Genomic DNA, 16,026 nt, shown 5'->3' with positions numbered 1-16,026 from the left:
CTAAGGAGTGGCATGCTGTCTTGAACTGTCTAGGACACAGGAGGTGTCCATTCCACACCACAGTGGCTGAAGTAATCGCACCTCAGTTCCAAGCCCTTGCCCGCTTTCCTATAACCAGAGGTCTCTCCTAATAACTCTCACAGCTTTCTGTGGTAAACCACAAAGTAAGTAAGTTGTTGAGAGGTGAATGGATTGATGGCTAAGGAGAATTAATATGGAAAAGTAGAGGCTAGTAAAGATTAAACAAAGTTCAAAGTAAATTTATTATCAAAGTACATACTGTACATAGATGTTACCTTGAGATTCATCTTCTGTAGGCATTCACAGAAAAAAAATGCCAGTAAGATGTACAAAAAACTCTATGCAAACAGACCAAGACTGACAAGGAACCAATGTGCAAATGAAGACAAGCTGTGTAAATAAATAAATGATACTGAGAACATGAGTCGTAAAGAATCCATTAGAGTGAGTCTGTAAGATATGGAATCAGTTCAGTGATGGTGAATGAAGTTGTCCACACTGGTTCACTCATGCCTGACGGTTGAAGGGTAATAATTGTTCCTGAACCTGGTGGCGTAGGACCAGAGATGAATCTCAAAGTTGTACATGGTATAGATATTTCTATAATAAATTTGAATTTTGTGCTTTGAAGGCCCTAGCCAACTAATTTTTCTGTACCTACTGCCCGACGGTATTAAATGACAAGACAGCTCGAGGGGCTGGGTGACCTACTGCTGTTACTACCTCTTGAGTCTTTATTGAACATTGTTGACCATTGTCTGTGGAGCAGATCTGAAGTCATTTTAGCAAAGATGTGCTCAGTTTAATTGTATCTCTTACCTGCTTCTTTATACTAGGCCCTAGGCTCCAGAATCCCCTTGCTAAACCCTTCAGTCACTCTTTCCTCATTTTCAAACCTGCCTCCTGAGTCAAACTTAAGGCCATCCACCCCACCGGTCAGTCCAACATCAAGCAGTCCATTGGAATGTTCCCAATGAAGGATTGAGACTAAAATTGCCCCTCTCATTCGAGGTAACTTGCCCTTGTTAAATCAGTGAACTGACTCTGCAGCTGTGGATTTACTTTCGAGGACTCCTCAGCTCATTGTTCTTGTTCCTTTCCATGCCTTGTGGCACATCTTTGCAGCAACCTTGCCATTTCTTTAGCGTTTTTACGAGGCCAAGTTGCCATCTCGATACTCAACCCAGCACAGATGGAAAACATGCAGGCACTTGAATCCGGGACCACTCACCTCCAAGTCCTATGCAGATGCCACCACTCCACCAGCTGGATTATGCATTACTAGCTTATTTTTTTTACTATTTCCATGATTTGTCCTCTTTTGGAACATTGGATATTTGTCAGTCTTTGTGTGTGTGTTTTTTTCTCGACTCTATTGTGTTTCTTTGTTTTGTGGCTGCGAGCAAGAAGATGAATCTCAAAGTTGTATACTCTACACATACTTTGATACTAAATTTGAACTTTTAGTTTTTAAGTCCTATGCCGACTAATTTTTCTCAGTGTAATTTACTGTAATTTACTGTAATTTACTGAAAGCAAGTGTGCTCAATGTAAATAGTTCATTTTGATTTACCTATTGAGATGCAGTGTGAAACTAGCAGCCCTTCGAGGTGCCCCGCCCAGCAACCCCCAGTTTAACCCTAGCCTAATCATGTGACAATTTACAATGAACAATTAACCTACCAATTGGTAGGGCTTTGAACTGTGGGAGGAAACCAGAGCACCTGGAAGAAACCCCCTGCGTCACGGGGAGAACACACAATCTCCTTACAGATTGTGGTGGGAGTTGAACCCGGACAGGTGGATTAAGCCGCAGAGAGAGGCTGGAGTCCTTAGCTGAATCACCTGCCTCTCAGACTCCAAAGTGAACTACAACCATCAGGATTGGCGATGTCTGTCGCTTAGTGTCTTCTGTAACCAGTCCCAAGAGTCAGTGCCTATGAAGAAGGAAGCAGTCCAGTTATTTTTGATGCAGCTAGTCTGGATATCAGTGTGAGGTGACCATGCTTTCCCTGGAATCCACAGAGTGCATCCTGTCGATATCCATATTAGTGCCCTGCTGTCAGACGTCTGTCAGCTCAGTGTTATCACACAGCTGTCCTCCGCTGATGACAGGCAGCGGAACACCAATAAAAGCAGGAGAGGGAAAGAAGCAGATGAAGGATTTTATCATTCTTGAGTCTGTGGAGTAAATGATATTCAGAGCCCGACAAACTTCACATCTCCCCCAATTTTACTTCCTGGCCAAGTCAGTTGCTGTTGTTACTTGTGGTCACCATTGTAGTCCTGTGATCCAGGACCTTAAGTCTGAATCCCATCATGACAGCTCTCTACTCTCTTTTACCTTTTATGCTGCTAGTGTTTAGGGGAGCATTGAAGGTCTTCCATCTCTGGTGGTGCTCACGGCTTCATTCATCGTGTCAGTAGCTTCTTCTCGGTTTTCATTACTGTCAGCCATGCAAGTCCCAAGTGGAGACTCAGGAATACCGTCACACTCAGATGTAGAAGGCTTGTTCATTGCAGTTTCAGTTTTGTTTTACCAGTCAGGTTTGTGAGCTGTGAGCTGAACCCCTGACCTGGAGAACTGGTGGACCACTCTTAGTCTGGCCTCTACCCTTTGGCCTGCTTGGCATGGGTGACCCTACCAAGAGCCAAAACACAAGGCCTTGACTCCAACCAACATAGCTTTCTGGCTCATTAAGGTCTTCAAACCACGACAAGGTTGTGGTCCGCTTGGAGGATCATGATAGCTGTGGATTTTATATGAGGAGAGTCCTTGATGAGGATGGCTTGGACTCAAATGCTGGAGCAAGGCTCAAGGCATTGTATCTAACTGGATTGAGAACTGACCACAAAACAAACGCTAGACAAAATCACTAGTAGGGCTTTTGATTGCCTATCAAATGCTCCAGTTGGGAACATCTCATAACACTTTAAATTCATACCATGAAACAAAACTATAATTTAAACAGGTAACTTGTCTCAATAATGATCATCACCAAACCACTGCATTATGGTCAAAGCCAATCCTGATTACCAACATTCTGCAATGAAGGAAATCTGAGAAAATTATTTTGTTTGGTATATGTGTGATCTGGACCACACAACATGGTTGACTCTTAAGGCTTTAGTTTATGTTTTTGTGATCATGGACAATAAATGCTGGCATGTGTCCCACATAGGAGGCTAAAGTTTACTAATGACACAATGAGACTCAAGTTAGAGGTGTATACAATTCAGAGGAGCATGGGGTGAATGTGCACTTCCGTCCTTCCAGGTCTGGGGAATCATAAACAAGAAGATATAGGTTTAAAAAAAAGCACAAAATGCTGGCAGAACTCAGCAGGCCAGACAGCATCTATGGGAGGAGGTAATAACGATGTTTCGGGCCGAAACCCTTCATCAGGAGTCAGGTTTAACATGAGTGAGAAGAGAATTAATAGCAACATCAGGGGAACTTTTTTCACCTAGAGGGCGATTAGTGTTTGGAATGAACTGTTAGGGAAAACGATTGAGGCTGGTACATTAACATTTTAAAGGTACTTAGACAGGAAAGTTTAAAAGGGATATAGGACAAACACATGTAAATAGAACTAGCTTATATGGGCATCTTGGTGGGCTTGGTTGGCCCACTTCCATGCTGAAAGTGTCTATAGCAGACAACTCATTCTGTCAATATCAGAACTGGCCATTTTTTGCTGCAAGTCATCCTTCTGCGATATTGCCTCAGTATTTTTTAATCTGCTTGATTTTTTTTGCTCCCCATTAACACAGCCTGCCTGCTATTTACTACACATACCACTTCCCTGTCACCGATCCTGTCAGCAACTCCAGCCTCAGCCTATCACAGATACTCACTATGATTTATCCAGGAGCTCCACAACTTTAAGTTAAATTTTTTATCTCTCTTTTGATGGGTCTTTGATCTAGAATATTAATGCATCTCCCTCCACCGATGCTTCCTGACCTGCTGAGTGTTTCCAGCATGTTAAGGTTTAATTCGTACATTGCAAAACAACTTCCCGAACAACCGATGAAGTACTCTCAGCCAAACCCATACCCCTGCACTCAACACATCAGAGTCTTAGAGTCCCACACTGCCTTAATCAATCATCAGGAAGGCATACCACTGGCTCTACTTCATTAGGAGTTTGAGATTTGGTATGTCATCAAAGAAACTTGCAAATTTCTACAGATGTACGGAGGAGAGCATTGCAACACCTCCTTGTATGGAAACTCTAAAGCATAGGAGGCTCTAAAAGGTTGTAGACTCAGCCAGCTCCATAATGGCACAACCTTGGACATCTTCATGAGGTCGTGCCATCATTAAGAAGGTAGCATCCATCATTAAGGACCCTCATCATCCAGAGCATACCCTCCTCTCAGTACTGTCAATACCCCCTTATGAAATTGGATCCTGGATTTTCCTCACTTGCAGACCCTAGTCAGTTTTGATTGGCAAAAACATCTCCTGTACAATCTCCATCAACACAGGAGCACTACAGGGATGTGTGCTTAGCCCCCTACTCTACTCACTTCACTGTGTGTCTAAGTACAGCTCCAACACCATATACAAGTTTGCTGATGACACCAGTGTTGTCAGCCAAGTCAAAGGTGGTGATGAATCAGCATACAGGAGGGAGACTGAAAATCTGACTGAGAGGTGAAAAACAAGAACCTCTCACTCAACATCAACAAGACCAAGAGAATGATTGTAGACTTCACGAGAGGGAAACCAGAGGTCCATGAGCCAGTACACATTGGAGGATCAGAAGTGGAGAGGGTCAATAACTTTAAATTTCTAGGTGTCACAATCTCAAAAGACCTGTCCTGGATGTATTATATAAGTATAGTTGCAAAGAAAACATGACAGCACCTCACCTAGGAGTTTGCAGAGATTTGACATGTCTTCAAGAACATTGTGTGGTGGAGAGTGTGCTGACTGGCTGCATTATGGCCTGGCATGGGAATCCCAATGCCTAAGTGGAAAATCCTACAAAAGGTAGTGGATTTGACCCAGTATATTATAGGTTCACAAAAATGACTCCTGGTTTGAACAGCTTTTCATACGAAGAGTGTTTGATAGCTCTGGGCCTGTCTTCACTGGAATTCAGAAAAATGAGGAGTGAACCTCATTGAAACCCATTGAAAGATGAAAAGGCTTGATAGAGTGAAAGTAGAGAGGATGTTTCCTATGGTGAGAAACTCTAAGAGCAGAGGACACAGCCTTAGAATAGAGGGGTGTCTTTTTAGAGTGGAGATGAGGAGGAATTTCTTTAGCCAGAGATTGGTGAATCTGTGGAATTATTTGGCACAGGCAATTGTGGAGGCCACGCCAGTATGTATATTTAAGGTGGTGGTTGATAGATTCTTAATTGGTCAGGGCATGAAGGGATATGGGGAGATTGGGACTGAGAGGAAAAATGGATCATCCATGATGAAATGGCGGAGCAGACTCGATGGGTCAAATAGCCTAATTCTGTTCCTATGTCTTATGGCCTTATAGTACATCACGGGTAAAACCCTCCCTACCACCAAGCATATCTACATGAAATGTTGCTGTAGAAAAGCAGAATCCATCATCCAAAAATCCTAACCTCCCAGGAAAAGCACTTTTCTCACTCTTGAACCATTAAGCTCTTGAATAAAAGGGAATCACTACACTCATTCTACTTCAAGTATTCACACAACCAATGGTCTCACTTTAAGGACTCTTTATCTTGTTATTTCATGCTTTTGTTATTTATTTGCTATTTATTTATATTTGCATATGAAGTTTATTGTTCATTGATCCTGTTTATAGTTACTGTTCTATAGATTTGCTAAGTATGTCTGCAGGAAAAAGAATCTCAGGGTGGGTGACATGTAGGTACTCTGATAATAAATTTTACTTTGAATGTTGAAGTGTAACAAAAGTATTTTAAGATTTGTTGTGTGTTCTTTTCTGATTCAGTCAGGGGTATTCGCATATGTATTCACAAACAATGACGTCACTGTACACGTGTTAAACCACAATAAATCACTTTATTAGAGTTATAGAAAACATGCAACACAAAAAGAAAAACAAATGGTTAATGAAGTAGTAGTACAGAAAGTAAACTATTACTTTTGTGCACATAATGAGCTGATCTGCAGAATACTGGAGGGAACCACAGACACGGAAACTTTCATGCCACCCTTCTCTCTTCCTCTCGACGTATTCACCCTCTCAACATGCTTGTCCCTATCTTTTCCAAATCTTAGCACTGGTGCCTGTAGTGACCATAAGCCCAATAGACATAGGAGCAGAATTACTCCATTTGGCCCATTGAGTCTGATCTGCCATTCAGTCATGGCTGATTTATTACCCCTCTCAACCCCATTCTCCTGTTTTCTCCCTGTAACCTTCGGCACCCTTATTAATCAAGAGCCTATGAACTGCCTCTTTAAGTATGCCCGATGACTCAGCCTCAGAGCTGTCTGTGGCAATGAATTCCATAGATTCCCCACAAAATGGCTAAGGAAATTCCTCATCTCTGTTCTAAAGGGATGCCCTTCTATGCTTTGGCAATGCTCTCTGGTCCTGGACTTTCCAACTACAGTATTGGAAACATCCTTTTCACGTCCACTCTATCTAGGCCTTGTAATATTCAATAGATTTCATTGAGATCCTCTCTCATTCTTCTAAACTCTCATGCCCAGCGCCATCAAACACTCCTCATATATTAACCCTTTCATTCCTGGATCATTCTCATGAACCTCCTCTGGAGTCTCCTGCCAGTCAATCAATCTTCTATCCATGCAAGTGTCTTTGCTGTAATACCATGGGTTCTTATCTTGTTTAGCAGTGTCATGTGTGGCACCTCGTCAAAAACGTAACCTAAGAGAAGATACCTCCTTTTCAGAAAGAGCGTGCCCCCTTTTTATACCTTTCAGGATAATTTCCCATCTCTCATAACCTTTAGCCTAGACACACACAGCTCAAAAGCAGAGACAGCAAGTGAATAAAAAGGAAAACATTCTTCGCTCATATCTAATCTCAATGATGTGTATTCAAAATAGAGACAAAATATTGTTCAATAAGTGAGAAAACAGGCCATTACCACATTCCAAGCTGACACAATTTCAACTTCTGAACTTCCATTTTACTCTAGCATATACCAAGGAGGAATCATATTTAACACTTTCCTGGTACAGAAGCTTGAAAAACCATGCTCAATATCTTAAGAACAGCTTTTTGACTCCACCATCAGATTTTTGAATCATCCATCTCCTTATTCCTCTTCTGTATTATTTGATTATTTTTGTGACTTGCAGAAAGTTAGACCATAAGATAATCAGACACATGAGCAGAATTAGGCTACTTGCCCCACTTGGTCATTCCATCATAGCTGATTTATTATCCCTCTGAACCCCTTTCTCCTGCCTTCTTACCATAACTTTTGACACCCTAACTAATCAAGAACCTTTCAGCCTTCATTTTAAATAGACACAATGACTTCACTTCCACAGCTGTCTGTAGCAATGAACTTTACAGATTTGCCTTCCTCTGACTAAAGAAATTCATCCTCATCACTGTTCAAAACGGATATCCTTATATTCTAAGGCTATGCCAACTGGTCCTAGACTACCCCACTATTGGAAGCATGTCCACTCTATCTAAGCCTTTCAATATACGTTAGGCTTTAATAAGATTCCCCATCATTCTTTAACACTCCAATAATTATGTGCCCAGAGCTATCAAACACTCATCTTCTGTTCCTGGGGTCATTCATCATTCTCGTTAACTTCTTGTGGACCCTCTCCAATGCCAGGAAATCCTTTCTTAGATATGGGGCCCAAAACTGCTCACAATACTCCAAGTGCATTCTGCCCAATGCCATATAAGCCTCAACATTACATCCTTGAATGTTAATGAATGCTAATATTGTATTTGCATTCCTTATCACCGACCCAACCTGTAAGGTAACATTTAGGCACCCACATGAGGACTCCCAAGTCCCTTTGCACCTCTGATTTTGGAATTTTCTCTGTGCTTTTATTCTTTCTACCAAAGCACATGACCATATACCTCCCTGCATCTTTCTCCATTTGTCACTTCTTTGCCAATTCCCCTAAATTATCCATGTCCTGCAAATTCACTACTTCCTCAACACTACCTGCCCCTCCACCTATCCTTGTATCATCCACAAACTTGTCCAGAAAGCCATCAATACCATTATCCAAATCATTGTCATATAACATGAAAAGCAGTGGTCCCAATACCGACCCCTGCGGAACACCACCGGTCACTGGCAACCAACCAGAACAGATCCCTTCTATTCTTACTCTTTGCATCTTGTCAGTCAGCCAATCTTCTGTCCATGCAAATACCTTTGCTGTAATAACATGGGCTCTTACTTTGTTCAGCAGTGTCATGTGCAGCTCCTTGTCAAATACTTTATTGTCACCAAACAATTGATACTAGAGCGTACAATCATCACAGTGATATTTGATTGTGCACTTTGTGCTCCCTGAAGTATAAATCAAAGTAAATATAATAAAAATTTTTAATTATAAATCATAATTAGAAAATAGAAAAGGGAAAGTACGGTAGTGCAAGTCAGGTCTGGATATTTGAAAGGTACGGCCCAGATCCGGGTCAGGATCCGTTCAGCAGTCTTATCACTGTTGGAAAGAAGCTGTTCCCAAATCTGGCAGTACGAATCTTCAAGCTCCTGAACCTTCTCCTAGAGGGAAGAGGGGCAAAAAGTGTGTTGTCTGGGTGGGTCGTGTCCATGATTATCCTGGCAGCACTGCTCCGACAGCGTGCGGTGTCAAGTGAATCCAAGGATGGAAGCTTGGTTTGTGTGATGTGCTGGGCTAGGTTCATGATCTTCTGCAGCTTCTTCCGGTCTTGGACAGGACAATTTCCATACCGGGTTGTGATGCACCCTAGAAGAATGGTGCCTCTATAAAAATTAGTGAGGGTTTTAGGGGACATGCCAAATTTCTTCAGCTTTCTCAGGAAGTAAGGGCACTGGTGGGCCTTCTTGGCAGTGGACTTTGCTTGGTTAGACCAAGTCAGGTCATTCAGGATATCAATTGTTTGGTGACAATAAAGTAAAGTAAAAGTAAAGTAAATACTTAACCTAAGAGAATATTTCTGCTTTGCACAAAGAAAGTGCTCCTTTTTACACCCTTCAAGATCCCTTCTCATCTCTCACAACCTTTAGCCTAGACACACACAAATCAAAAATAGAGACAGCAGGGGTGTAAAGAGGAAAATATTTTTCACCACTATCTAATCTTTACAATGTGCATTCAAATGAGAGACAAATGTTGATCAATAAGGGGGAAAACAGGCCATTACCACATTCCAAGCTGACACCATTTCATCTTTTGAACTTCCATTTTATTCTAGCATATACCAAGGAGGAATCACATTTAACACTTTCCTTACAGGAAGGAGGTACAGGAGCTTGAAAATCCATGTTCAATCTTTCAGGAATAGCTTCCCCTCTGCCATCAGATTTCAGAATTGTTCTTGAACACAAAAACATGACCTCACTAGTCCTTTTTTGCACTATATACTTGTTTTTGAGATTTGTGGTAGGTTTTACTGTATGTTTTTCACTTTACCACTACTGAAAAAGCTACAAATATCACAGCATATGTCAGTGATAATAAACCTGAATCTGGCTTACAGGTAGGAGGTTGAGACAAGTAACCTTCAACTCCCAAGGCAATGCACACAGTGCCGGAGGGACTCAGCAGGCCAGGCAGCATCTATGGAGTTAATGGGCTGTTGCCTCACCTGCTGTTCATCCAGCAAGTTGTGGGACGCTCCAAATTCCAGCATTTTCAGCCTCTATGACAGATGCCATAGGATCCGTAAGGCATCTGGTCCTGACACTCCTAGAAAATAAGGACACTTATATCAAAACGTTGTTTCTGGATTTCAGTTCAACATTCACCACTATTGTCCCACAGTCCTTGGTGAACAAACTCCTATTCCTCAGTCTAAATACATCACTATGCAACTGGGTGTTGGACTTCCTAACAGACCTCAGATAGTCAGGATGCACAACAGCTCTTCCCTCTCCATCATTCTCAAGATGAATGTCTCCCCAGGCTGTGAGCTGAGCCCATTGCTCACACACAACTTCATGGCCAAACACCCGAGTAATCACAGTGTCAAGTTTACCAAAGACATGACAGTGGTGGGGTTCACCACCAGCAACTATAAGAGAGCCTTCAGAGAGTAAGTGAAGAGCTTGAGGCCTGATGCCAGGCACATAACCTCTTCCTCAATGTCAACAAGACATATAAATGGATATTGACTTCAGGAAAACTCGCTCCACTCACACCCCTCTGACCATCGGCAATGTGAGCTGTTTCAAACTCCTGGGAGTGCACAACTCACACAGCCTCTCATGATCCCAGAACACATACCACACAATCAGAGGCTGAAGAGAGTGGGACTATGCACATCAATGCTCATTTCATTCTACAGATGCGCAGTGGAGAGCATCTTAACGCGCTGCATCACTGCATGGTTTGGAAACTGTTCTGCGGTGGACAGGAAGGCTCTGCAGTGGGTAGTCAAAACTGTCCAATCATCACTGCCACAAGTCTACATGCCATGAAGGAAATACAGTATACAAGGGGTGATTGATAAGTTTGTAGCCTAGCAATTTATTTTTCATCATAGTCCCCTCCTACTTACACACTTAGTCCAGCGGTTGTGAAGCATACAGATCTTGGGCCTCCAGAGAGTGTCCACAGAGGAGGGATTGATAGGTTCATGGCCTACAGTAGAAAGAGATGAGTTATATATCTCTCGTTACAGGCACATGCATTTCAACTCTTTGAGTGATTATGCAGAAAGTTTGGTTAATAATATCTCCTTCTACCTTAGGCCACGAACGTATCAATAACCCCTGATGAGTTATTAACTTCAAAGTTTCTGCATAATCACTCAAAGAGTTGAACTGCATGTGCCTGTAATGAGAGCTGTATAACCTATCTCCTTCTACCTAGGCCACGAACTTATCATTCACCCCTTGTATAAAGAATGGTGCCAGAAAAAGACCAGCAATATCATGAAGGATCTTATCCACCCTGCTCATGGACGGTTTGTCCCACTCCCATCGGGGAGGAGACTACTCAAGGACCATGAGACTCAAATAGAATTACTTTGCCCAATTAGTAAGACTGACCAACACCTCAACCACTAACCCACCCCTCCACACCCCCAAACACAACTACTTTATAATTTCCTGTCCTCCAGCTTACATACAGACACTCCTGTACGTAGCATCACTTTATCGACGTCAATCAATCTATGTAGATGAGCTAACTGATGTATTCATCTTTATTGTGTTATTTATCGTATTGTGCTGTTTTTTGTTCTGCATCGGATCCGGAGTTACAATTATTTCGTTCCCCTTAAACCTATGTACTGGAAATGACATTAAACAAACTTGAATCTGGAATGTCTCCTGACTCAGCTCCCAAGGAGCTGCCCAGAGGGTAAAATAAAATAGACAGCGAGTTCTCCTCCAGCCAAGCAGATGGTGGCGCTGCCTCTCGCCATCTTCCAAACGTTCTCGTCCTCCGCGGGGTCTGGCTTTGAGTGCATTCCCTCCCTCCCCCACCAACACCCACCGTCTCTCAGAGCTCCGCTGAAAAGACTTGGTGGAAAAGGCGCGCGATCACTTTGGGGAAAGGGGATTCAGATCAAGCTCGGCCGGCTTTAACAGAACGAGTTAAAACAGCCACGAGAGAGAAAGAGAGAGAGAGAGAGAGAGAACAACTCATCGGTGGATGGGAGGTGTTGGGGGGAGAGGGAGGAGTTCAGAGAGGAGTGATGAATTGGGAGAAGAAAACCATACACAGAACTCAAAAGGTTAGAAGGAGTAAATCGGGAGATAAAACAGCTTAGCCTTGAGCATGATTGAATGAGGAGTAGTTCTTTATTTGACGGAAAGTAAGATTTGGTCTGTGAGGAGGTACATTCTGAGAAGAAAAGTGAGTTCAGTTCGTCAACAGAGTGGGCGAGTAAGGAAACAACACGTTTATATATGGAACCGTTATCCGCAGGGAGGTGGGGAAAAAGTAAGATTTATCGCAAGGAACTGTGCCGTGGAGTCTCTCAGCAGAGGAGGTGACAGGGCAAGGAAGAGGGGAGGGGAGATTAGCCCCGGAACTGGCGTTCAGGTCAGTCATAAGTTAACGTAAAAGCGGCGGGAGTGAAGGGAACGGGGGAGGGGGGGTGCGAAATAAGGTTATTAAACGCAAAGTGAAAAGGATAGAACGAGGGAGCCCCAGGAGCGGAAGCCGGCAGCCACAGTTTAGATAAAGGGCAAGAAAAATAAACGGGGTTAAAAATCAGGGGTGTCCCGAGAGGAGTGGCAAGAAAGAAACAAAGAGCAGAAGGGAGATTGAAAGAGGGCAAGGGAGGGGAGGGAGAAGAGAAGAAAAAGATATAGACGGGGGCAACTAGAAGCGGAATCGAACGAACACGGTGATCGGAGGCAGGGGAAATAGAATCAGTAGACTAACTGTATTAGGGAATAAGAGTTTTGTAGTTGAATTTGGGGGGGGGGGAAGGATCAACTATAGCGAAACGGGGGCAAAAGAAAGGGAGCATTTAAGGAGGAGAAGGGCATTGGGATAAATGGGGGGACAGAAAGTGGGTAAAACAGATATGTACAGTTAGAGGGAGAAGGTAATCGGCGGGAAAATCGAGTCGGCAGAAGCGTGATTTAGATACTGGAAATATAATCAGACAACTTGGAAACCGAGGAGATTAAGCCAATATAAACTATAAATAGAAAACAAAACCAATTAAGCTTTTGAAATCAATGAGTCCTTGATAGGAACCAATCAGGGCAATTGAAATTGGATTTAAAAGAATCCGCGTGTTGCCCCGTAGAAGGAGTTAGCTGGGGTCTACAAGGTTGGATTAAGTGTCTACCACTAGAGTTTATGGCACTTCTCGGAAGGTACACCCATGCCATCGTCAGGGCCATCCCGAATGCGATGCTGCAGCGAGAGAGGGAGGAGGCGTCGGGCGGAGCGGCCTCGGAGTTGGACGTGGCCAAGCTGCAACGGCAGCTCGGGGTCTACACCGGTATCCTGAGGCAGAAGCTGGGCTTGCAGGTGGTGGAGCTGCCGGCGCAGGAAGAGCCTGGTTGGCCTCGCAGCCTCCGAGTCGAGGACATCGCCGTGGTCCAGGGCGACACGGCGCTGCTCACGCGTCCCTGGGACCCAGACCGCAGGAAGGAGGTGAGAACCGAGGACCCGCCGGTTGCCAAGAGCAACCCACTCCCCGACTCGTTTTCTTGTGCTCGAATTCTTACTCGTTAGTCCATCCCGAGTCTCAACTTTTTTTTCATTAATCTGCCACACTAATTCTAACTTTTCATCGCTATCCTTAACCGTGTCTACGTTTGTACATGATTAAGCGGTAACACTTGTTCTTTCCCTATACCCCCACCCCTCCTGCGTTCCCTTGATGTAGTTTCGAACTAGATGCTTTGCGCTCCATTGAAGTGTTTTCCTTTTATTATTGTGCAGTCGACCTGTGATCTCATCTTGCTTTTTCTGCCGTCCTGGCGGTGGTAGTCTGCTGGGAGTGCGTTCCTCTCTCTTCCTAACACTGCGGTGTCTTCCCGTTGAGTTACATCTGTAGCCCAGTGGATCACTTTGCTAACTCCTGGGAGATGGGGGTGGGGGGTGGGGCGCGGGTTGAGGTTTAACCCCTCTCTCTATGTAGAGGAGGGGTGGGAGCATTAAAGAGTCTGAGCGTTTTGTTTTATCACAAACGAGTTGAGCAATAGGCATTTTGTGAACACGGCAGTCAGAAGGGACAGTTTGTGTGATCTATGGTTATTGCTTATGGACAATTTAGACTTTCACTACACACTTAAAAAGCTTGGAACACTTGCACGGGGTGGCAACTGTCTTTGCCCCATAGTGTTGACTAGTTCCCTTCTCTACTGATGCTGACTGACCTGCTAGGCACTTTCTTTGTTGCAGGTTTCTATCATCCAGGAAGTTTTATTTTAGTTGGCTCTCCTTCTCAAAGGAGGCAATAGGGGCTGACTTGATACAGTACCTGAAAATATAGGAGGCATGGATAAAGCACACGATTTCTTTAGATTGGAAATATCTAATACTCCAAGGTGTCGCTTTAAAGAGTGAGTTGGGGTGTGGAGTTTAAGGGAAGACCATAAGATGTAGCAAAGGATTTGGGCTATTGCGTCTACTCTGCCATTCCATCATAGCTGATTCCAGATTGCACTCAACCCCATACACTCATGCTCGGTCTGATCAGGAAATGATCAACTTATCTTTTAAAGATACCCATGAACTCAGCCTCCACTGCAGTCTGTAGCAGAACATTTCACTGATTCACAACTCTCTAGGTTTTTTTTAAAAATAAATAACTCTCCTTGCCTCTTTAAAAAGTTGCCCCTCAATTTTGAGGCTGTACCCTCTGGTTCGGGCTGCCCCCACCATAGGAGCATCGTCTCCACATCCACCCTATCTAGTTCTTTCAACATTCAGTAGCCTTCAATGAGATCTTCCCCCCCACCCCCACCCACATTCTTCTAAATTCCAGTGAGTACTAAAGCTGTCATATGCTTATGTTAACCCCTGCATTACCATAATCATCCTTGTGAACACCCTATGGACTTTCTACACTGACAACACAAACTTTCTGAGATATGGGGCCCAAAACTGTTCACAATGCTCCATGTGGCCTGACTAGTGTCTTATAAAGGCCAGGTATTATCTCCTTTTCATATTATATTCCCCTTGAAATAACTGCTAACATTTAATTTGCTGCCTTTACTACACTCAACCTGTAAATTGACCTTCTGAGAGTCTTACATGGACTCCCAAGTCCCTTTGCACCTCTGATGTTTGAACCTTCTCCCTATTTGGATAATAGCCGCAATACTCCTTGTACCAAATGCATTTCCCAGCATTGTATTCTATCTGCCACTTTTTTGCTCAGTCTTCCAGTTTGTCTAAGTCCTGCTGCAATTGCATTGCTAATTCAGTGCTAACTACCCCTCCACCCATCTTCGAATCATTTGCAAATTTTGTCACAAAGCCATCAATTCCACTATCTAAATCAATGAAAATATGAAAATAGCTGTTCCAATACGGACTTCTGAGGAACACCACTAGTCACTGGCAGCCAACCAGAAAAGGCTCCCTTTCTTCCCACTTGCCTTCTCTGCCCTGTCACCCATTCCTCTATCCATAACAGTATCTTCCCTGTAATGCCATGGGATCTTGTCTTGTTAAGCAACCTCATGTGAGACCTTATCAAATACCTTCTGAAAATCCAAGTAAATGCCATCCACTGCTTCTCCTTTGTCCACCCTGCTTATTACCACCTCCAGTAACTCTGAACAGATTTGTTGGGCAAGATTTCCCTTGAGAAATCTTGAGAAACCATGCTGACTTTGACTATTTTATCAGTCTCCAAGTACCCTGAAACCTCATCCTTAATAGACTCCAATACATCACTAACCACTGAGGTTTGGCTAACTGGCCTGTAATTTCCTTTCTTTTTGCCTTCCTCCCTTAGTGAATGGAGTGACATTTGCTGTTCTCCAGTACCATTCCAGAATCAAGATTCTTAAAAGATCATGACCAATGCATCTGTTGTTTCTTTGGCAACCTCTCTCAGGACTCTGGGATGTAGTCCATCTGGTCCAATGACTGATCTCCCTTATGACCTGTCAGTTGGCCTAGCACATCTTCCTTTGTAATCAGAATGGCACTCGCTCCCTGATACTCAGACCCCTGGCATACAGCTGTTTTCTTCAGTAAAGACTGAAGTAAAATACCAATTAAGTTCATCTGACATTTCTTTGTTCCCCTATTACTACCTCACCAGTGTCATTTTCCAGTGGTGCAATATCGACTCTTGCCTCCCTTCTACTCTTTATATAACTGGGGGGAGAAAAACTTTGGTATCCTGCTCTGTATTATTGGCTAGTCTGCCCTCATATTTCATCT

General features: G+C 43.4%; 1 protein-coding gene across 1 annotated transcript in view; it reads left to right on the top strand.

Moving 5' to 3' along the window:
- Positions 1-11,660: 11,660 nt before the first annotated feature.
- Positions 11,661-16,026, top strand: part of ddah2 (dimethylarginine dimethylaminohydrolase 2) — a 66,129-nt gene continuing 61,763 nt past the window's right edge. The window contains exon 1 of the mRNA XM_059970906.1: positions 11,661-13,272. Coding sequence (XP_059826889.1) covers positions 12,973-13,272 — 300 coding nt within the window. The 5' untranslated portion in view covers positions 11,661-12,972. The remainder of the gene's footprint in view (positions 13,273-16,026) is intronic.

Source organism: Hypanus sabinus, chromosome 5 (genome assembly GCF_030144855.1).
Source record: "Hypanus sabinus isolate sHypSab1 chromosome 5, sHypSab1.hap1, whole genome shotgun sequence".
NCBI classification, from domain to species: Eukaryota; Metazoa; Chordata; class Chondrichthyes; order Myliobatiformes; family Dasyatidae; genus Hypanus; species Hypanus sabinus.
This window is presented reverse-complemented; position numbering and strand designations above follow the sequence as displayed.